At 31.2% G+C, this 23893-nt stretch overlaps 1 protein-coding gene across 7 annotated transcripts in view; it reads right to left on the bottom strand.

The window, feature by feature from the left end:
- The window catches only part of LOC107449479 (neprilysin-2), a 50532-nt gene continuing 26639 nt past the window's right edge, over positions 1 to 23893 (bottom strand). For 2 of the 7 annotated variants that reach the window (XM_043048515.2, XM_071181710.1), the window contains exons 11-21: positions 23314 to 23412; positions 20706 to 20783; positions 20503 to 20606; positions 17435 to 17499; positions 17299 to 17350; positions 15798 to 15865; positions 15584 to 15711; positions 14124 to 14189; positions 2922 to 3017; positions 2243 to 2319; positions 1 to 316 (exon numbers count right to left, since the gene is read on the bottom strand). In XM_043048515.2, coding sequence (XP_042904449.1) covers positions 217 to 316; positions 2243 to 2319; positions 2922 to 3017; positions 14124 to 14189; positions 15584 to 15711; positions 15798 to 15865; positions 17299 to 17350; positions 17435 to 17499; positions 20503 to 20606; positions 20706 to 20783; positions 23314 to 23412 — 933 coding nt within the window. In that variant the 3' untranslated portion in view covers positions 1 to 216. Of the gene's footprint in view, positions 317 to 2242; positions 2320 to 2921; positions 3018 to 5396; positions 5463 to 8588; positions 8905 to 10764; positions 10842 to 11638; positions 11735 to 14123; positions 14190 to 15583; positions 15712 to 15797; positions 15866 to 17298; positions 17351 to 17434; positions 17500 to 20502; positions 20607 to 20705; positions 20784 to 23313; positions 23413 to 23893 lie in introns of those variants that run through there. The other 5 variants (XM_071181702.1, XM_043048516.2, XM_043048518.2 and 2 more) reach the window with 3 other exon arrangements.

The following is a 23893-nucleotide window of genomic DNA, read 5'->3' as shown; positions in this document are numbered from 1 at the left end:
TTTATGCTTGCACAAATTGTTTATATTATTTTATTATTTCATCTATGTACATTTCTTTATACAATATTTAAAAAAAATCAAACTTGTTATTTTGATATTTAATTAATTATGTAACAAAGAACAAGCAAGTATAAAATATTTTTGCTAATTGCTGTATCAACCAAGGCACTTACGCTTCAAATAAATTAGTTTTCGAATCTGGCGTCACCGAATGTTTTACCAAACTTGACATTTATGATCAGGATTCATCTTAGTTTCAGTGCCACATGCAAATGCTGCGGAAAACTCTTTTAAGTTGGACATTGGCCCATTCACTCTGAAATTAAATAATATTCATGGAATTTTATTTGTAAACAAACATAGTATTTCATACCAAGTGTACAAATATATCAAAATTGGGACATGTTAGTTTTTGGAAGTTTTAGACATAGCTATGTCACTATACTCTATGTAAATAAACTAGTCGTCTCAAGTTTATGTGATTTTCCCACTTTTCCTCTCTCCGTAATCACGGTTTTGGCGTATCTTCTTTTTTTTTTAACATGACGGTAAGTTTCAGTAAGAAGTTTGAAAAACCTTTCTTGGAAAAACGCAAGATTTACCGAAATCATGATAGTATAGAGGGGGGAAATGTGGAGAGTGGAGAAATTGATTAACGAAGACAAGACTATTTTATTTACAATGAGTATACATTCGGTTATGCAACGTTGTAGTAAAAAAACTCAAAAATAGATGCTTATAGAATAAAATCCATGCACAGTACGTATGCAAAAAAAAGGGGACCACCCTGAATAACTTTTGATCTAATGATCGGATCTTTACTTTTTTGACTCAATCGCGATGGTTTGAGTGTGTGATCTGAAATATGCTAATTAATTAATGCGGACGATATTTTGAGTCACGAAATAAAAAAAATGAACTTTCTCGGAATAAACAGACCGTTCTTTCGTCGGATTCGGATTTCAAACATCCAAAATATAGGGGGAAGCCGCAATCTGGGAAATATGGTCCCAATAGTTGGTCAGGAGAGCCGTTCCAAGTTCGAATCCTTTAATGCTAATTTTACTTTTATCTTATTTCGTCATATCTCGTGAACTTCTTAAACAAAGTGTAAATTTTTTGCACATAACCATAAAATTCGTTTATTCAAAGATAATTTCTAGCAAAAAACATCTTTGAGAAAAAATTTATTATTTTTTGTTATTTTTGTTAATAATACTCGAACAATTTCTTTAAATATTAATTAAAATTTTCTCCAGATATGGAGAAATATGCAAGACATTGTATTAACATTAAAGGGTCCAAACTTCAGACGCCTCTCCTGATCAAACTATTTGGACCCTTTTTTACAGATTTCGGCTACCCCCTATATTATGGGGATGAAAAATCCAAATCAGTCGAAAAAAAGGTATGTTTATTCAGAGAAAGTACGCTTTTGTGTCTGATTTATTAACTTAAAATATAGTCTGTACTAATTAAATAACATATTTGAGGTCACCCCATTGAACCTTTAAGCTCGAGTCCTAGAAAGTGGAAATTCGAATATTAGATCAGAAGTAATTCAGGGTGGTTTGTTAATTTTTTTTGCACACTGTACATACTAAAACTAAAGGTTTTGCTACGCAAATTTTGAAAATTAGATTCTATGAAATAAAACGTAAATTAAACTACTGAGTACTACTATTAAACTACTAATTAATAGTAGTACTATTAAACTACTAATTAATAGTAGTAAATAAAACGTAAATTAAACTACTGAGTACTACTATTAAACTACTGAATGCACAAACTTCACTCAACATGTAAACGTCACTACAGATATTTGGATTACGTTATGACATGTTCAATAAGTCTGTCATCGTTAGTTATTATGTGGTACAAACGAATAGCAAAATCCTGCATGACCCGCTGAAGAGTCTGAACATCGATGCTGTCGATGACCTCCTGCGTGGTAGATTTCATCTTAGTAATGGTTTAGGAGTTACTTCTGAACACACTGTCTTTAATATACCCCCACAAAAATGGGTAACATATGTTCAGATCTGGAGAATATGGCGGCCATGTGAATCCCACGTCAGCCATGTGTGGGCATTGTGTACCCCAGAGGCAAAATACGGTCTCCAAAGTGCTCTTCCAAGACATTAAACTCTCTCTACTCTGGTGGGGGGTCGAGCTCCCTCTTGGCATTAACTATATCTTGTCGAAGTCAGGGGCATTTCAGATATTTCATATATATNTTTACCTGAATTCACCTGGACTGTGAGGGTCAGATAAAATCATTAGTTTCAGTTGCTCTGGTCTATAGTTTGCACACCAAACCTAAATATAAAAAGAGCAATAATTATAAACTAGAGCAAAACTTTATAGAATTATCTCGCTAACTAATAATATAATCTGCATCTAAATATACATAGATCATTTTTTTTGATGAAAATCTTGATTGTGTCGAGCAACTTACACAGAACGATGAAAGGATCAGATTTTCGAAAAAAAGATATGACAAGATCATTGATAAACAAATATATTCTTTATAAAAATTATATATTTGTTAAGCGAAGATATCTATGAATTACACAAAACACAAAATTACTAAGAACTGTAAAGGTATTTATTTATTTCTAGTTGAAGGAATAAAGAGACTTTAATACTTTATGATTAGATGGAAATTTTCAAGACCAGGAATTTGGTATCTCCTTTGGTTCGGTTGCTGCCTTATTAAGTGATGGAGGAACGCCTTTTTTTTTTAAACCACTGCACCCATTATAATTATTTCCATTTTGGAGGCAAAAAGTTTTTTACGTAGAGCTTTCTGATTTCTTCGGTGGGAAGAAAATCACTATTCAGCTCACTGCTGTTTGACTACTTCTACATTTGATTAATGAATTTAAATTTAATTAAGATTACTAATAATTTACACTCACGCTAGCTGAACTAATCCAAAAAAGTTGACTAGGGCTATATTTTAATCCTGGTAATTTCTTCTCTGGACCATTATCTCTGACCCAAGCATGGTAGGCCTGTAAAAGATAATAATACCAATTATTTTAACAGTAAATTATAGTAAATTCGGGACTAATTGACATATCTCTTATCGTGATTGTTAAAATCAAGTAATTAATGCGTTTCTCAATATTGAACTGAATTATCACTTATGGATTACTAATTGTTTTACACTATCCAAAAAAAACTGTCCTAAATTTGAAACCCTAGTACTATAGGGCGAAATTAACGATTACCACCAGCCACAGAGTGATAAAATCAAACAAATGCAGATTGAAAAATATCAATCAATCAACATTTTTTCCTTTAAAAATGCTTCTCATAAGAATTAAATTTTTTCAACAAATATGGAATTATAATGAATATTTTATAATATTCTAAAAATTACTTTAGTTCACGCTTGTTTCTTAAAATTTATCTTCATTTTAGAAATGAACCTTGTAATGTTTGCCTTATTTTGAGAAATGCTTTAAAAGAAACGTTTTTTATTATTAATATCAATGGCTTTTTATTATTCATCCAAAACTTTTAATTTGTGGAAAAGTGGCCATTGTTAAAAATACTGCTACTGGCTACTGGTTAGTAGCAAAATTTCCTAATTTTGTCTTATATCTAATTCTCTAAAAATACTATTTTAATTTATTATCTAATTTGGAAATTAAATTTATTTAACCATAAAATATATATTGTAAAAGTATAATTGAAATAGTACTCATTTTCGTAAGAAAATGCAAGGCTAGTATACAAAGCTAGAAAAAATGCTGTAAATACAAAGCTAGAAAATAATAAAAAAAAGATATCAAAGGGAAATGAACAAGTAAATACGTTGTCACTAATAAATAAAATGTTTGACACTAATATAAGTTTTCCGAAACATAATCGAGTTTAATATTGAAATAATCAACATCACATGATTTATAATAATAAAATAAGCACAAACAATTAATAAAAACTAGTTATTTTATTTCACTTATTATACTTCCCTAGTCCTTACTTTCATACTCCATTTTGATAGAGCTTAAACTTTGACTTAAATTGCATTAGGAGTAATGCAATTCACTTGAACAATCGACTGGATAAATTAAAACAACTGTTACAAACTTACAAGGAAAGGTTGAACATAAAGCAATGCACAAGTCATAGTCAGTAATGTACTTCGCAACAGACGGTACCTTACTATAGTCAGGTTGATCGTGCGCATTAGAATCCGTACTTATAAGTGTTCTAATGATAAATTTCAAACAATTATTTATCAAAATGCAATCGAATAGGTCCAGGGAGAACTGTTTTATTGTGCTTATTAATTTGGCGACTAATTTGCAGTGCTCCCTTATTTTATTCACACAACCAGTAAAATATGATAAAGCTTTTTAGCTCATTTGAATATAATTTTGGACAATAATCATTAAAATACATAAAATTAAGGTAGTTCCGATAAATCAAAGTATCGATTAAAATGAGAGCATGAGCAACCAGACCATAATAGAGAACCACCACAAGTGACATTTGCGACTATGAATTGCTTTACATTTCTCTAATTTTCTGGTGGTCTCTAACTTCCTTCCAAGTTTGTAAACGATGTGCTGAACCACTTGGTACAGATTTGTCATAATCCTTCAGTTTTTCCATTTACCATTTTAAATAGTGAGTGCAGAGCTGATGCATGTAGGTGGTTTTGATATTTTTAACAATGTCAGATGCTTTGAGTGATATTGATATTTTTCAAATTTCTCTCAAATATATATGAAATTAACAGGATCCTTTATCCACTGTAACACTGCACCGAGGATTTCTTTCGTCAGCGCTATGGTTGGTGCGAGTCGGGAGTAGATTTCGTATCAACCAGCAATCGCTGCGATTTGAACCTGGGGCGACAAATGCATGATTCGGATTTTTTTATGCTTTCGAATAAAAAATAGCATAACTAATGATTCCCCCCTAACAAAAAATATCTCATCAAATAGTTATTCTATAACCATCGTTAAACAGCTGACTCAAATTTGAGTTTACGGTTACCAATGTTCAACTCCGCAGCCATGTAATTTTGAACCTAATCCCGAAGAAAGGGAACTCCTGGTTCAGTACCCCTAGGTATTTATTTGTTATGGGAATTTGAAAGGCTTAATGATCCTGACAGATTTAATGTGCAAGAATAACTATTTAATATGTTGGTCATATTAGTTATGGGTATATCATAATATTTAGCAATCATAGTAGTTATTGATATGCTTCTATTTTTGCATTTGGTTCTGCAGCCGTTTTATTGAATTCTAAATTTTTAATTTCAAAATCTTAAGTGTGGATTCCGTTAGAAATTTTATGAAAAAAATTTTTTTAAGCAATAAATTACTCTTTAAAAAGATGCATTGTAAAATATGAAGAAAAAAAATTCTTACTCGATATGCCTCTTTCATTCCTCCATTGTCTGCAATATTTTCTCCTTGTGTGGTGATACCATTTACCTAATTATTTAAATATGAATACAACTTGTAAATCAGTATTGAACGCATTATAAGCATACGCTGACAGAATAGGAATCATTGTAAACACCACAGCAAAATTTTTATTTTGCACAAAGCAAAATAAAATTTTTTAATGTACTCTTAGCCATACATAATGTTTCAATACAAATAATTTTAACCAGGTGTTTACATTTCTATCCTTTATTCATCAAAGAAATGGATAATGAACTTGGGATATAGTGAACAGTTCTAAACTACCATTTAAATGACATTGTTTTATACGCTGATAGTGGAGTAGTGGACAGCAGAAAAATTGGAACTAGTTTATAGTGGTCTCCACTTTTATTTCGTCAGTAATTTTTTAATTTTTTTATTTCTCAAACTTCATATTTACAGATGTTGCGGTTACAAATGACAATACTTGAAGTTGGGTCAAATCTAAGTCTCGCATACTCCTTGCTTTTTAAATCAGTATGAACAAGATTTTTAACAGCACACACTTTTTCTTACGCTGCCCTTTGTTGAACAAAGACAAGAAATTACTGCAACTTACATCTCGGAAGTGAAACCGCCATAATATGTTCAGATTTTTTTCCTCTGGAGAAAATGAAGACTAAATTCTGGATTCTTGTCGAATTGTTGATGCGAAAATCGGTAACTTAAAATCTACTGTGTGTCGAAGGCTTCACGAACGTGTTTTGTAACTTAGGTGACCATTTCTGTGGCCTTCTCATTATGACACGGAAGAGAGCGTTTGAGGTGAGCGCAGCAACATAAATACTTAACGGCTGATCAACGGAGGACTATTTTCTTTGCAGATTAGTCCAGATTTAGCTTCCAAAGCGATAGTAGTTGTCAGATTTGGGGAGTATCTGGAATTCGATATCATCCACCAAACAACCATGAAAGAGATACATACCAAGAATGCAGCGTCTCTGTGAGAGTTGGCATCTCTTTCGGTGGACGCATAAACCTGCCTGTCCTGCATGTATAGAGATGACATCCTTGATGTTTATGTGCTGATGCAATTGGTGATGATTTCGTGCTACAGAACGATATAAATGCAGCACAGGGCTTACGTCGTGGATGATAATCTTCAGCAGGAAATAATTTAGTAGTGGCCAGCTTGATCAAGAAATTTGAATCCTATTAAGTATGTTTGGGATGCTTTAGATAGAATCTTATTCAGCATGTTTGTCTTTCAACTATCCTCCTGAAACTGTTTTGCAAGAGCAATGGATCGCACTTACCAGGGGCGTACGCAAGGGGGGTTTAGGGGTTTAAACCCCCCCCCCCTTGAGCTCAGACAAAGAGAATTTACAAAATAATACAGACAAAAATAAAAATTTTAGTAGAAATTATGCGGGTTATTACTTTTTAAGACTATATATTTTTATTTGCCTTATGCCTACTTTTGTTTTCTCACGGTATTTCTCAGAATACTGATAAAACATTTACTATAATAGGGTTGTATTTTTGAAACCAAATTCACGTGATACTGTTACGGGCGAGCCCCGATCACTGGTTCCTTTCTGACCTGCCAGTCGCGATAGTTTTCGAGACTGGCTGGCATTCGCGAGGTCTGGAATCCTAGACGTTCTGTCGTCTTTGAGACAATTCGAGAATTTTGTAGATGCGGTTAAAAAAAATTTTATGANAAGATGGCATTTTGTGACAAGAATCAATGAAATTTCGGTTTATTGAAATTGAACTTATGTCTAAGGATTAAACAATGCGCATCAATAGATGACTTATAAAATTTGACATGACGGCCATAACTCTCCCGTTCTCTTAATATGAATGCTAAAGTTCGCCTGGGTTTGCCCAATTTATCCAAAGTTGCATTAATGAGGTGTGTTAAAAATACACCACCGATTGCACTGATCTGCTAATTTGAGTTATAAAAAAGAATTTACAATATAATGACCAATTTTTATGTTATTTTGTAAACTGATTTTAGATAAATAGGAATACACATAAGAATTTTTCCCAAATTGGGCATGGACATCAAGAGAGTAATGATTATTTTGCATATTCTGAGGTGAAGCGGAAAACCAAACCATTACTATTTAGTTAAGTGAGGTATTTTGTGTTTGATGTATAGATCTACATTTAATTGAATTAGATGAAATTTAAATTGATAATACAATTAGATTAGAAATTATTAAAGTTGTGTGTATTAAAAGTACAATTTAATATTTTTGAAATTTTTACTAAACAAGTAGAAGTACTGCTTTTTTATGTATTTGTTTTTTACGCGGAGCCAAATGAAATAAAGAGAAAGTTAGTGGGTCTGAAGTTCAAATATTATTGAAGTTCTTATGTCTCAGATGCAAAATTTTGTACTCATGCTTTGTAACATGATTGATTAATATCTATGCCAGCGAAGCATTGTCTCTTGGATATATTTTACTCTAAACACAATAGAATAAAAATGAAATCAATAAAATTAATATTTACGAAGCTATAAGTAGCAGAAAAAGATTATCAGAAGCCATACTAGAGGGCATCATTGAACTATGTCAACTGAACCACAATTTCGAAATCATTAATATTCATTGTAACTGTAACCGTCATCGAAACTGCTTGTGACAAAACCCCTACATCTCTTTGTGTAGTATCACTCGCTGTCATTGTCTTGTACGCGATATGTTTTGATATATATTTATTGGTTACTTACCCCTTCAGCTAATAATTTTGTATTTGAGTAGTTTTCGATTTCAGAGAAGCATTTAGGTAGGCATTCATAAATTGTTAAGTGGATCTTCAGTGTTAAATTTAATATAAATCAGGGTTAAATTAGAAAAAAGAGAAGCAAGTTCCATGTGCACGAGCAAAACCATATATAATTCAAACCATACAAAGAAAACCCCATATATTTTACTCTAATTATTCCCCATGGATATGAATATTGACGCTTCGTCCTTCGAATAGAAGTCATTTTGAACTAAACTTTGTTTAACTTAAACATTTATTTTAATTAATTTGCTGCGCATTACTATCTTAAATGTCTCCAATTTTAGTCAGTAGCGACGGCTTAGGGCACTAAATTTTTATACATCAGACAATGCATATTTGAATATGAAAATAAAGAAAGAAGAAGAAAAAAAACGAAAGAAAAGAATATTTATACTTGCAAAAATTGTTTATATTATTTAATTATTTCATTTATGTACATTTCTTTATACAATATTTAAAAAAAATCAAACTTGGTATTTTAATATTCAATTAATTATATACCAAAGAACAAGCAAGTATAAAATATTTTTGCTAATTGCTGTATCAACCAAGGCGCTTACGCTTCAAATAAATTAGTTTTCGAATTTGGTTTCACTGAATGTTTTACCAAACTTGACATTTATGATCAGGATTCATCTTAGTTTCAGTGGCACATCCAAATGCTGCGGAAAACTCTTTTAAGTTGGACATTGGTCCATTCACTCTGAAATTAAATAATATTCATGGAATTTTATTTAGAAACAAATATAGTATTTCATACCATGTGTTTCAAGAAAAATATATCAAAATTGTGACATGATAGTTTTTGGAAGTTTTAGACATAGCTATGTCACTATACTCTATGTAAATAAACTAGTCGTCTCAAGGTTATGTGATTTTCCAACTTTTCCTCTCAACGCAATCGTGGTTTTGGCATATCTTGTTTATTTTTAACAAGACGGTAAGTTTCAGTTAGAAGTTAGAAAAACCTTTCTTAGAAAAACGCAAGATTTAACCGAAATCATGACAATGTAGAGGGGGAGAAATGTGGAGTGTGGGGAAATTGATTAACCTAGACAAGACTATTTTATTTACATTGAGTATAAATTGAATTGCAACGTTGTAGACAAAATACTCAAAAAAATAGATGCTTATAGAATAAAATCCATGAACAGTACGCAAAATAAAAAAAGGACCATCCTAAATAACTTTTGATCTAATGATCGGATCTTTGCTTTTTTGACTCAATCGTAATGGTTTGAGGGTATGACCTGAATTATGCCAATTAATTGATGCGGACGATATTTTGAGTCACGAAATCAAAAAAATGAACTTTCTCGGAATAAACAGACCGTTCTTTCGTGGGATTCGGATTTCAAACATCCAGAACATTGGGGGAAGTCACAATCTGTGAAATATGGTCCTAATAATTGGTCAGGAGAGCCGTTCTAAGTTCGAATCCTTTAATGTTTATTCTACTCTTGCCTTATTTCGTCATATCTCGAGAACATTTTAAACAAATTGTAAATTTTTTGCACATAATTATAAAATTCGCTTCTCCAAAGATAATTTCAAGCGAAAAACATCTTTGAGGAAACACTTATTATTTTTTATTATTTTTGTTTATAATAATCAAACAATTTATCTAAATATTAATTAAAATTTTCTCTCGATATGGAGAAATATGCAAAACATTGTATCAACAATAAAGGGTCCAAACTTCGGACGCTTCTCCTGATCGAACTATTAGGACCATTTTTCTCAGATTTCGGCTAACCCCTATATTTTGGGGATGAAAAATCCAAATCAGTCGAAAAAAAGGCATGTTTATTCAGAGAAAGTGCGCTTTTGTGTCCAATTTATTAACTTAAAATATAGTCTGCACTAATTAAAAGCATATTTGAGGTCACCTCATTGAACCTTTAAACTCGAGTCCTAGAAAGCGAAAATTCAAACATTAGATCAAAAGTAGTTCAGGGTGGTCTGTTAATTTTTTTTGCACACTGTACATACTAGAACCAAAGGTTTTGCCACGCAAATTTTGGAAATTGGATTATATGAAATAAAACGTAAATTAAACTACTGAGCACTACTATTAAACTACTGAGTGCACAAACTTCATTCAACATGCAAACGTCACTACAGATATTCGGATTAGGTCATGACGTGTTCAATAAGTATGCCATTGTTAGTTATGATGTGGAACAGACGAATAGCAAAATCCTGCGTGACCCGCTGAAGTGTCTGAACATCGATGCTGTCGATGACCCCCTGAATGGCAGATTTAATCTTAGCAATGGTTTAGGAGTTATTTCTGAACACATTGTCCTTAATATACCCCCACAAAAACGGGTAACATATGTTCAGATCTAGAGAATATGGCGGCCATGTGTGAGCTTTGTGTACCCTAGAGGCAAAATGCGGTCTCCAAAGTGGTTTTCCGAGACATTAAACACTCTCTTACTCCAGTGGGGGGTCGAGCTCCGTCTTGCATTAACTATGTCTTGTCAGGGGTATTTCGGATATTTCATATTTATATAGATAGATATAATGTTGAATTTTGTGTAAATATGGTCAAATTTACCTGAATTCACCTGGACTATGAGGGTCAGATAAAATCATTAGTTTCAGTTGCTCTGGCCTATAGTTTGCACACCAAACCTAAATATAAAAAGAGCAATAATTATAAACTAGAGCAAAACTTTATAGAATTATCTCGCTAACTAATAATATAATCTGCATCTAAATAAACATAGATCATTTTTTTGATGAAAATCTTGATTGTGTCGAGCAACTTACAAAGAACGATGAAAGGATCAGATTTTCGAAAAAAATGATATGACAAGATCTTTGATAAACAAATATATTCCTTATAAAAATCATATCTTTGTTAAGCAAAGATATCTTTGACTGTCACAAACACAAAATTACTAAGAACTGTAAAAGTATGTAAATCATGTACTTTTGCAAAATACATTTTCTATATAAAACTATCTTTCTAAAGACAGTGTCAGAAAATATTAATTCAGTATTTGCAAACGATCTCTAATACGTTTTTAAGTCTCTTGACATTCAGTAGTTTCAAAATAAAACTTAACATCTTTTTTTTGTACCTTTAAACTTAACTAAAATTATTTATGTATATATAAATAATTCTATTTGAAGGAATAAAAAGGCAAGTAATTTACTTAATAATTTATAATTAGATGCAATTTTTCAAGATAGGTATGTCCTTTGGTTCGGTTGCTACCTTATTAAGTGATAGAGGAACGCTTTTTTTTAAAACCACTGCACCCATTATAATTATATCCATTTTGAGGGCAAAAAGTTTTTTAATGTAGATCATTCTGATTTCTTCGGTGGGAAGAAAAACTATTCAGCTGATTTCTATTTGACTACTTCTACTTTTTGAGTAATGAATTTAAATTTAATTAAGATTACTAATAATTTACACTCACGCTAGCTGAACTAATCCAAAAAAGTTGACTAGGTGTATATTTTAATCCTGGTAATTTCTTCTCTGGACCATTATCTCTGACCCAAGCATGATACGCCTGTAAAAGATAATAATACCAATTATTTTAACAGTAAATTATAGTAAATTCGGGAATAATTGACAAATCTCTTATCTTGATTGTTTGAATCAAGTAATTAATTTAATGCGTTTCTAAATATTGAACTGAATTGTCACTTATAGATTACTAACTGTTATACACCATCCAAAAAATACTGTCCTAAATTTGAAAACCTAGTACTATAAGGAAAAATAAACGGTTACCACCAGCCACAGGCTGAGCAAGTCAAACAAATGCTGATTAAAAAAATATCAATCAATCAATTTTTTTCTATCAAAAATGCTTCTCATAAGAATTTAATTTTTTCATCAAATACGGAATTAAAATGAATATTTTATAATATTCTAAAAATTACTTTGGTTCACGCTTGTTTCTTAAAATTTATCTTCATTTTATAAATGAACCTTGTAATGTTTGCCTTATTTTGAGAAATGCTTTAAAAGAAATGTTTTCTATTATTAATATCAATGGCTTTTTATTAGTCATCCAAAATTTTCTGTGGAAATTGTTAAAAATACAGCTACTGGCTACTGGTTAGTAGCAACATTTTTTAATTTTTGCATTATATCTAGTACTCTAAAAATACTAGTTTAATTTTTATCGTATTTGGAAATTAAATTTGTTTAACCATAAGATCGATATTGTAAAAATATAATTGTAATAGTAATAATTTTCGAATGATATTTCAATTTTCTTATGGTCTCCAACTTTCTTCCAATGTGCCGAACCACCTGGTACAGATTTGTCATAATCCTTTAGCTTTTCAAAACAATTTACTATTTGAAATAGTCAGTGCAGAATTGATGTATGTAGATGATTTTGATATTTTTAGCAATGCTAGATGCTTTGAGTGATATTGAAATGATTACTATTTGAAATAGTCAGTGCAGAATTGATGTATGTAGATGATTTTGATATTTTTAGCAATGCTAGATCTTTGAGTGATATTGGTAGTTTTCAAATTTCTTTCAAATATATATGAAATTAACAAGATCCTTTATCCACAGCAAATAATAAAGTATTTTACTTTAACCCCCATGAATCAGCTGATTTCAATTAAATTACCGAGCTCCGACTCCGTAGCTACAGTTTTCAGGCGAAATCAAAACACATGAGAAATTCTGAAACAAGAATTCGAGCAAGCTCATCTTTTCAGGGGATTTTTTTGATGCAACTAAACCAACATTATTGCAGCAAGGTGGGGAAAAACCCGAAAACTTCCCACGATGAACTTGAACCAAGGGGATCTAACTCATGACTTATATTCCAATGGGGATACTTTAAATCAGCTTTGTGGCTGTTGTAAGTCAAGAGCAATATATAAATCAATAAGCCCTCGCCAGTATTCAATCATGAGCTTCCTCAAAGAGAACCGAGCGTTCTATTCTCTGAGTCCTCTCAGCTTATTATGAAGTATTTTTTATTACTGGCATTGAACAGACAACCCAATTTCGACTGTACTTGTAACTGTGAACCCAACCAAGAAGACTAGAGAACTACTGGATTAAGTATTGCGATAAATCAGCTTTCGTGGAGGACTTTTTGATGAAGTTTATCTGCATTTGGGTTAGATGGAGTGGGAAAGCCACGGAAGCCTAACATGGTAATCCCGAAGGCAAGGGGATTTTAATCCATGACTCTCGTCTAGCACCGAGGATTTTTTACGTCAGCGCAATGATCGGTGCGAGTTGGGAGTAAATTTTGCATCGACCAGCAATCGCTGGGATTTGAACCTGGGGCGACAAGCACATGATTTGTATTTTTTTGCGCTTTCGAATGAAAAATAGCATAACAAATGCTTTGCCCCTAACAAATAATATCTCATCAAATAGTTATTCTATAACCATCGTTTAACAGCTGAACAAAATTTGAGTTTACGGGGGCCAATGTTCAACTCCTTAGCCTTGTAATTTTAAACCTAATCAAGAAGAAAGGGAACTCTTGGATCAGTACCCCTAGAGGTATTGATTTGCTACGGGAACTTGAAAGACTTAGTGACCCTGAGAGATTTAATGTGAAAAATAACTATTTAATACATGGGGATTTCTCGGCCTGGTGGGTTTGAACTCTCGCTCACACGAACAAGAGTCCAACTCCCTGCCAACCAGGCTATTTCGGCCCACCAAATAGTTATTGGTCATATTAGTTATTGATATATCATAAAATTTAACAATCATAGTAGTTATTGATATGTTTCTATTTTTGCCTTGGGTTTTGCAGCTGTTTTATTGAATTCTAAATTTTTAAGTTCAAAAACTTGAGTTAAGATTCCTTAAGAAATTTAATGAAAAAAATTTCAGTAGTTTTTTTTAGCAATCAATTACTCGTTAAAAATCTGCAATTTAAAATACTAAAAAAAAATTCTTACTCGATATGCCTCTTTCATACCTCCATTGTCTGCAATATTTTCTCCTTGTGTGGTGATTCCATTTACCTAATTATTTAGATATGAATACAACTTGTAATTTAGCATTTATCACATTGTAAACATAGGTTGACGGAATAAGAATCATTATAAACACTACCGACTGCGAAAGTTTTATTTCGCAACGAGCAAGATATACATTTTTAATGTATTCTTAGTCATATATAATGTTTTAATACAAATAATTTTGACCCGGTGTGTACATTTCTATCCTTTATTCATCAAAGAAATGGTATATGTATTCAGAGGAACGCCACTATAATGAACTTGTGATATAGTGAACAGTTAACTACCATTTAAATAATATTGTTTTATACGCTGATAGTGGAGTAGTGAACAGCTGAAAAATTGGAACTAGTTTCTAGTGGTCTCAACTTTTATTTTCTCAGTTTTTTTCAGCTTTTTTTTTATTTCTCAAACTTTGAATTTACAGAAGTAGCGGTTACAAATGACAGCACTTGAAGTTGGGTCAAATCTTACTCTCGTATGATCCTTGCATTTTAAATCAGGATGAACAAGTTTTTTAACAGCACATACTTTTTCTTACGGTGCCTTTGTTGAACAAGGACAAGAAATTACTGCAACTTATATCTCGGAAGTGAAATCGGCATAATATGTTCAGATTTTTTTTTCCTCTGAAGAAAATAAGGACTAAATACTGGATTCTTTGCGAATTGTTGATATTTCATTTACCATGTAATGTGTTAAAATTTTAGTTTCGGACTTTATTAAAGACAATATTATTCCTCTAAATTTAGAGCGACGTGCAAAACGTTAAGTTATTGTTAGAATCTAAAAATATTGAACATTTTATAATTAAGTAAAACTTTATTGACACTAGGTTGATTAAAAACGCTTTCAAAAAATTAAGTTCACCAAGCAGAATGGCGTTTTCTAAGCGAAAAAATTTAAAGAAAAGAAAATTAAATCGATTAATACGAGCTTCACCGGTTAAACTGATTGGTACTATTAAAAACTAGTAATGCTTTAACAATGGCAAACTTATAGGAAGCTGCCATACACTATTGCACAAAATGCTCCATAGTGAAGACTATTTTAAATCTCAAGTCTAATGCATTAGGAGAAGTTAGACTAGATTTTCTTTTTCAGTGCAGTCAAAGATCACGGGTTTAACCAGTTTGAGTTAAGAAAAAACCTTACAACTGACTTAAATTTTAAATGTAAATTTTAAAATTGAATACAAATTTTAAAATTTTAAATGCAAATACCTCAAAACTGACAAATGAATTGCTGTCTGTAGTTAAAGAGACTAGAGAAATTTTGTACGCAAAGTTGACAATTTAAAATTTGATGTTAGTAGCTTTTGACTAAATTTAATGTTGTTGTGTATCAGATGTCTTTTACATTCATTTTTTAAAAAAAAAAACAAATAGAAAGTTTACTGAGAGGCCATTTTCGGTGGTGTAGTTTCCATATTGGTAAATGATGCAATTTGCTTTTTCATTAAAATTGTCAATAGTAGCTTGATCCCACCAATTTACATTGTTGCCTTCTTTGTCAAACTGTTTACCTGAGTAAAAATAAATGATACACTTTTAATGTGTTGTTATGATAATACTTTATGAATATTAAATGTTTAAATCTCGATTCATTTACCCATGTCATCAAATCCATGTGTAATTTCATGTCCAATAACGTAGCCGATAGCACCAAAATTCATATAACTGTAAAGAAAGAAATTCAGTTATTAGATTAATTCAGTAGCACGGATTAGGACTTCATAATAAATGCCTTTTTAATGGTTGATTTACAAACACTTGACATGCTACTTGTTTCATAACGGCGGTGATTAAAAATATTTTCGAAAAGTATACACATTAGAGGTCACTTATATTTCAGAGTGGAAAATTACAAATCAAACTCTAACGATAAAACAGTTTGAGTGCTTGAAAAAACTAAGGAGTATTTGAAATAATCGCCGACAATCAAGAAAGTTTAAATGTTTCCTTAACTAACTGGGCATTTGTTCATACATTTGTACTGGGCATATATATAGATAGCTTCAAAAAAATATTACTTTGTGACTTCTAATGTGTATAGTTATTTTTACTTCATTTTTGACAAGGATTCTGAAAATACATATTAAATTTGATTAATGCGAAATGCCTTGTATAAAGCAAATATCACAAAATGATTTCAAAATATTAATGTTAACACAATTTATTTGAAATTTCACATTTATAAATTGTATTTTTAATGTTCTTAAAACATTATCTCTTATAAAACTCGAAAAGACATTCAGAAATATCCAATGAGCAAGAAAGTGAGCATGCGTTGCAAAGCAATCTGAAAAGAACTGTGGAAGCAGTTCTAGGTGTGGTGAGAGCACTAAGTGGGGGTGCCTAAACACGATAAATTTTCGTGCAGCACACAAGAAACGACTGAAACTTATGTTGTCTCGTTAGGCACTAGAAGAGATGTAGAGGGTCGGGGAAAGCCTGGTTGGTAGGGTGCTGGGCCCATCCACAAGGGGTCTCGTGTTCGATCCCTGCCAGCTGTTGATCCAAAATGTTGACTGGAGAACACTAAATATGTTGGCCGCACAATGTCCTCTGTGTTTCCATAACGAATCATACCTCTGGGGGGGGGTCTGGATCGGAGATTGATCGTTTGATCGTGCTCTCTGGTTCAGGCCAAAGTTACGATCTGTGGATGGATGATGTGTGAATATGTACACCCTGTGAAACGGGCTGCGACGTTTGTCCGAGGCTAAAACGTATTCTTGTCAGTAGATGGCTTCACGGAAAAACAAGAAACGCACCTTTTGCTTTAAATATCTGCTTGATTCTCAAGCGGAATCGCTGAGTTGGCAAGTGGCACAACAACATAAATCTGAATTGTTTGTGAGTAGCCGAAATTTCGATTGCAATGTTCCATACTAAAAAACAGTTAAGTGAGTTAACAAAAACGTAGTAATAACAGTTATCAATGTTTGTCTCCTAAAGTTTAGTCAGTCGTGATCAATGAATTAAATCACTGTTTTGAATGGATTTACAAAGAGGATTTTATAGACGTTTTAATAGAAAAAAAAATCTAAATGACAATGAGGATATATAAATAAAAGGCCGATGACTTGAAATCATTATTTGTTACTTACGTTGGTCTGTCTTTATTGAAAAAGGCATTTTGCAATATTCCGGCTGGAAAATCTGAAAGAAACGATTAATGATCAGTGAGAAAGTCCTGTGCAGTTAAGACAAGCCCTCGTTTAAAATAGGATGCTAAATTTTTACCTATTGTGTTTTCAAAGAAGTTGAAAAAAGCGTTGACCATCGCTATGTCTGCATGCGCTTTCCACCTGCCAAAATAATAAAAACAATATTGAACCACAACGAGTCAGTAAGAAATTATGAAAAGTTTAATATTTTAACAGATGTCATTTAAACGATTTTTAAATAGCTCCTGCGAAATATGAACTGTTTTTAATTTCCATATGGCTGTAAAGGAAACTAAAAGAGAAAAAAAACGGTAGTTCTTGTTCCCATTCAAAACTTTTAACTATTTTCTCATTAATTTTAAGTACGTTTACTAAACATTTTAGCAGAATATCTCCAATTGAACGTTAGGAAATTATGTAAGAATAAAATCGCAGTTCATGATAACAATATGATGTAGTTGAATCTGCTTAAATTGTTAGGTTGGCTTAAGTAGTTGTATACTTCCATTGAGCTTGAATGAAAAGGTAGTTGTCTTTCTTGCGTTTAAATAAAACTCACATTCCTAAATTGCGTTTGATGATAAACCTATCTCCATTGCGTATAAAATGCTATGTTTCTAATGAAGAAGACAAGCATCGAATGCGTTTGAATAAAACACGCATATTTCTATCGTTTTTATTAAAAAAAATATTCATTCTCATTACGCAGGGACAATAAAGTGCGTTTCCATATTAAGTATTCTCGATAAAACACGCGCCTCATTTGCAGCATTCTATGATAAGCTAATTTGACTAACTTCCATTACAAAATTTTTAACAATCATTTGTCCCTTATCTAATTAAAATTTTTTACAGTCACCCTCATAGCAGCTGCAATATTTGTGAAATAAATAAAGAATACAAAGTACAGCTTTTTGAGCTTTTGATATCATAAGAAGAAGCTTTAAGCCATTGAGATTTTGCAATTTCAACAAAAGAATATGAAAATTTATGTTAGTGAGTCCAATAAAATCCTTTATTGTTCCAATTTGTTAACACACATCGAAACAAAATAAGGTGGGCCTTTTCCTGAAATGTCCTTTTTAATTCATTGGTGCAATAGTCTTTTGACTCAGTCAATTATCCCGAAGTCATGTTCTTTTATAAGAGTTTTCTACAAGCAGTTCAATGAAGCCATGACAGGACTGTGGAGCTGTTGGACCTTTAACAGTCATACTCTTTAGATTCTCACAGTTGATTGCCTTCCAGAATGAACTTCATTGCCGCCATCTTCATAACCTTTACAAAAATTCTTCATGCAACCGGAAAACTTGGCGTCCCAATAAACAATCATCTTAAAACAATTTTTATCACTAGAAAAGTTTCCAATGTAGACTTATTGAGTCTTAGCGTAGTGCGTTTTGAGCTTTTAATATCATAAGTGGAAGATTCAAGCCTAGTGGAATCGTTCCCAGATCCCCCGATTTTAACCGGTTCAAAGTATTTGCTTCAGAGGAAAATTAGTGACCTTAAAATTTGTAAAAACCGTGTGTAAACAACCATTTTCTTAAATGAACTAAGTAATTTGTTTGCATTTATTTAGGAAATAACTAAGTGGCTTCTAAATCAGTATCATAAATCAGTTCTGTTTCAAAATCGTTAGAATAATTTTTTTAATAAACATTTTATTACTTGGGTCAGCAATTTTAAAAGGGAACTTTAAGAAGTTTGAACTGACATTTATGTACTTATTTTGTTGTTTCTAGGCTTAAAGTTTTTTTTTTCAATCTATACTCAATCGAGTATAAAGAAGATCTATTATATATATGAAGCATGCCATGTATGTTTAACGAAGTTATATACACGTGCAATATATAAACTTGGAATATGCGAAACCATAATGTTCACATATTCAAAGCGAAATGACCATAAATGTCTTGGGAAAAAAATTTACAATTCTGGAGAGACAAACAATTGAATTCTGGAGAATTGAGAATTGAAAGAGCCGCGGTGGCTCAGGGAATCAATGATAGATCCGTAATAGTTAGATTATGGGTAGAGTCCTCTTGTCATCGGAGGCTAATCGTGAAAGGTGTTCATGTTTTTCTTCTCCGTGTAACGTGTTAGTTCCATCAGAAGTGTTCCACGACGACAAATTTCTCCCAATACTTGATCCAAGAGTTTCTTTGTCTTCTGGAATAGGTTCAAAATTACCAGGCTACGCAGATGAACATTGGTAGGCTTAAACTCAGAATTGGATCTGCTGTTCAGCAATGGTTTAAAAAAAGTTCTGCTTATTGTATTGGTATAATAAAATCAAAGCATTCCTAATTCCTTTGGCAATTCAAAAATTAACGAAAATGCATATATATAGCTTCTAAAATTAGTAAAAAAATCACAAAGCGTAGATTTAAGAAAGAATTTTAAATATGCTGAATTATATGCTTATTTTTATTTCTCAGTTGCAAAACTTTTAAAAATCAGCTAATTTAAGTAAACGCGACTATATATTCATTTGTCATAGTTAATATAGTTTTCTGAATTAAACTTAATAAATAATCCAAATAATATATAATAGCTTAAGCGACTAAAGATAAACTTTTCAAAAAAAGTGCACGTATTTAAATAAGGCTTATTATATTGTTTAGCACAGGCTAAACTAAATTACTCATAAATTTAATTATTATTGAACGATTTAGATTAACATAGCTTAACTTATTAATTTAGCAATATTTTTCCAGAATTTCTTTTTTAAAAATTGATTTTATGATATATTTATTTCAACTTAATATTTCATGCAATAACCGTTAAATGATTTGAATTTTAAAACATCATGGATCTAGTTAATAATTTGACATTATTTTAACAGAATATTTATAAAAAGTAATATCACTATATTATTTAAGTAAAATAAATAATTCATAAAGTGAACGTTAAATTATTTAATTTTGTTGGAACTCTTATACTCAATTTATTAATTTCGCATTGTTTTAAAAAAATTATTTTTCAAAATTTTTTTTTATAATATTTTAACACATAGTTAACACTTTTTTGCCCAGTTGCTTAAGTATTTAAACGATAATTTGTTCACACTATTGCTAGTGTATAATAAGATTTTGTTCTCAAATTTTGGCTTTTATTTCAGCATGAGAAGCAGTTACTCACTCTTTCTTTATAAATGGCTTTCGCAGTTTTGAAACTTCCTCATCAACTTTCCACTTTTTAATATTCAAAACATTGCTGAAGTAGTTTTCATTTGCAACTGTTAACTGAAAAAAAAATAGATGCACATTGTAACCCATAATTACATTTGAGTATTTAAATAGTTCACATAATTTTTTGTTTTTGTTTTTATTAAATGTACTTACTGCTTTATAATAATCCGAAACAATTGAATCGTTTAACAGCTCTTGAGGATAACCTATATAAGGAGTAATGGAGTTCACCTGCAATATGTCATTCAATAAAAATTGTATAAAAGATTAATTTATTCAAATAATTTGACAAGTCTTTAATTTTCAAGAACGATCAAATGGAAACAAGATAAAAAAAAAACAACATAATTCTTAATTGCACTTTAAAGTCCCCACTTAGTACCTCAGTGACAAAAATATTTTTATTAATCTGTAAAATCATGAGGGAATTCAAAATTTTTTTTGAAGATTTGTACTTAAATGTTACTCATAAGGTTAAAAAAAAAGGCAAGAATAGTTAAGATCACAATATACTATGGAATAATTGCCTTTCTGAAAGAAAGTTTCTAAAATAAGTAAATAAGAATGTTATTAGTTTAAAATTTATTAAATTTTAAATAAAAAAGTAAATAAAAAAGTAAATAAAAGGACAATTTTGCAGCCCTGAAACTAGAATAAAAAAATTTCTTGATATCAGTTAATTTCAGCTCATCGAAAAGAAATCATTGTTATTAAATAAATAAACCAATGAAACTGAAGCGATAAGATATTATTTTATTTAAAAATTTCATTTGCTTCAAAAATATACAAATTGGAAATAACAGTCGACATGTTTCAAGCTCTCAAAAACAGATGCCCATATTCAAGACTTGCCAGACATAAATAACAAAAGTAACTTGAAATAAAAACGTAATGTTGCTTACGTAAAATGAAAAAAAATTGTGAGAAACAAGACTAGAAAAAAAAAAGCTACGAAAAACCACAGTAGCCGAGAGAAAGAAAAATCGGTATTATAACTTTTTTCACTCTCGACAAGCATGGATTTTTCTAATTTTCTTTTCAGTTCTGTTTGTAACCTCTTTTTTTCCATTTTCCGTTGGCAACTTTAAAAATAAGTGCCTGCTTTTGAGCACTTGCATATTTTTGAAATGAAATTTGTATATTTTCGAGCGAAATTTGTATATTTCTGAAGTGAAAAATGTTTATCCAATTAATCAATGTCTTTCAAATATAGCAATAACGTATTTTTTGTAATTTCAAAATTAAATCATAATTTCATTTAATGCTTTTCTCAAAAAAATAAATCACTGCTGTACTATGTAATCCTTTCATTCAATATTCCCTGCATGTGAATGTGATGTTTTTATTTTTTAACATTTTTTTACATCAGCAATAATACATAAGTGTAAAATTCGGAAACCATAACATGGTTACTACAATATAATGTTTTTTTCTTTATAAAAAGTCGTTACTGTTTCTAAAATTTCTTAAGCCTCAACACATTTGAATGCACAAGCCTAAGAAGATGGATTTCGACAACAATTTATAAGAATTAATAGCCAAATATTTTAAATCTGCAAAAATCGAAAAAAAAAAAAAAATTGAAAAAAAAAATTATTTAAGCAAATCAAAAAGATTAAACAGAACATAGGGTAAGTAAAAAAAGTTCATTAAAGAAGAGAATTCAGGTCATGAAACAAGAAAAAAAAGAAAAAAAGAAAAAAGAAACGATTCCCTCGTTTTAAAAATTTTGAGTATTCTTCCAGTTTTTAAATTTTGCGCGCCATAATAACATCGTGATAGAGAAATCTAGATTTTTAAATTTTAAAAACTGTGCGTAATTCGTAGCAATAACTACCAGGCAATGATCAAAACAGTGCATAATTTGCAATGGAATAAAAGCAAATCAAGTACGTCAAACGGTAATAACTTGAATGTGTGAATTCAGTTTCACGCGTCATAATAATATATTGGAAATTACGGTTAAAATAGGTATTTCTGGAGAACAACAGAAGGACTTTACCAACCCTGGTCGATCGTACCAAATATGATGCTGACGGTGTCAGGATTTTGGAAATCATGTGACAAGCCGTAGAAATAACAGAAACGTCTTTAAAATCATTGGAAAAACCACAAAGATAAACAATCGGCAAAAAGATGAATCACCCTTATTACTTTTGAACGGTTGATTGGGTTTTCATTCAGTAAAATGCTATGGCAATATATCAAAAAAATGTCCTAAAATATGTATTACAGCTTAAAACCGTGGCGGAATATGCTTATTTCAACAAAGACGTGCTTTTTCTAAAGATGCATGTATAATTTTTTTACTTCATTCGACTCAGCATGAAAAAATATGCCCTGAACCGAATTTCATAAAATTCGGACAATTAGGAGGAGACAAAAAGTGAAGTCTCTAATTTTCGGCATTGGCAGAAACTTATGCAGCGAACGGTAAACTGGCTGTCTTTTGGTTATTGCCTACTGTTATATATAAAAAGTATGAATGACCTCGAATTTATAAGAGGCTTAAATAGTGGAAGCGAAATTTCCTTTTTTGAAATAAAATCTAGAATTTATGTTTTTTTTCTCTGGCTGTTTGGGTTCAAATGGGTGCGGCGATTTGCCTTAAATAATCTTTTTATGTATGAAAGTAATCTGTTTCCTTTTTTTCTTCTTCATTTAACTCAGTTTTTTTGAAAAAAAAATCAACAATCAACAGTAGAATAATTGATTGATTTAAAAATTTATTTTTTAATAAAATTTTTTAAAAATTACCAACCTTTTCTTTAGCTAGTTTTTTAGTTTCGCTATCCATCCAATCTATATCATTGAGTATGTTCAAAAATTCTTTGCTAAGGTAGCCTACCATTTCCAAAGCCTAAAATATATTTTCACTTTATTAAAACTATTTATTGAAATAAATGTGGGTGTTTTAATAAAAATCCCACATTCAGGTAGTGGGGTTTTTATTAAAACACCCACGCACACATTGAGTCTCAAAATTAGAAATTCTGAATTTTGCTCAGTTTTCAGATCTGAGCTTATTGCGATTGAAAATGGCCTAAGACATGTTGAGAATATTGCTGAGCCTGACTTTAAGCATATATGGATACTGACGGATAGCAAATCTTCAATCCAACACCTTTGCAACTGGAGGAATGTTGGAGACAGGGCTGCGGCTTCAATTTTGGGGATGCTCTTCAGGCTATGTGCGGACTTTGAAGTACACTTCCAATGGATTCCATCACACGTTGGAATCAAAGGTAACGAGATGGCGGACTCACTGGCTAAAGATGCTTCTTTGGAACCTCTACAGCCAGATCTACCTTCCACTTTCAACGAGGTCTTTTCGGAGTGCA

This window comes from Parasteatoda tepidariorum, chromosome 1 (genome assembly GCF_043381705.1).
Source record: "Parasteatoda tepidariorum isolate YZ-2023 chromosome 1, CAS_Ptep_4.0, whole genome shotgun sequence".
Lineage (NCBI taxonomy): Eukaryota > Metazoa > Arthropoda > Arachnida > Araneae > Theridiidae > Parasteatoda > Parasteatoda tepidariorum.
Note: the sequence above shows the minus strand (reverse complement) of the source record. Positions and strands in the feature narration are given on the sequence as shown.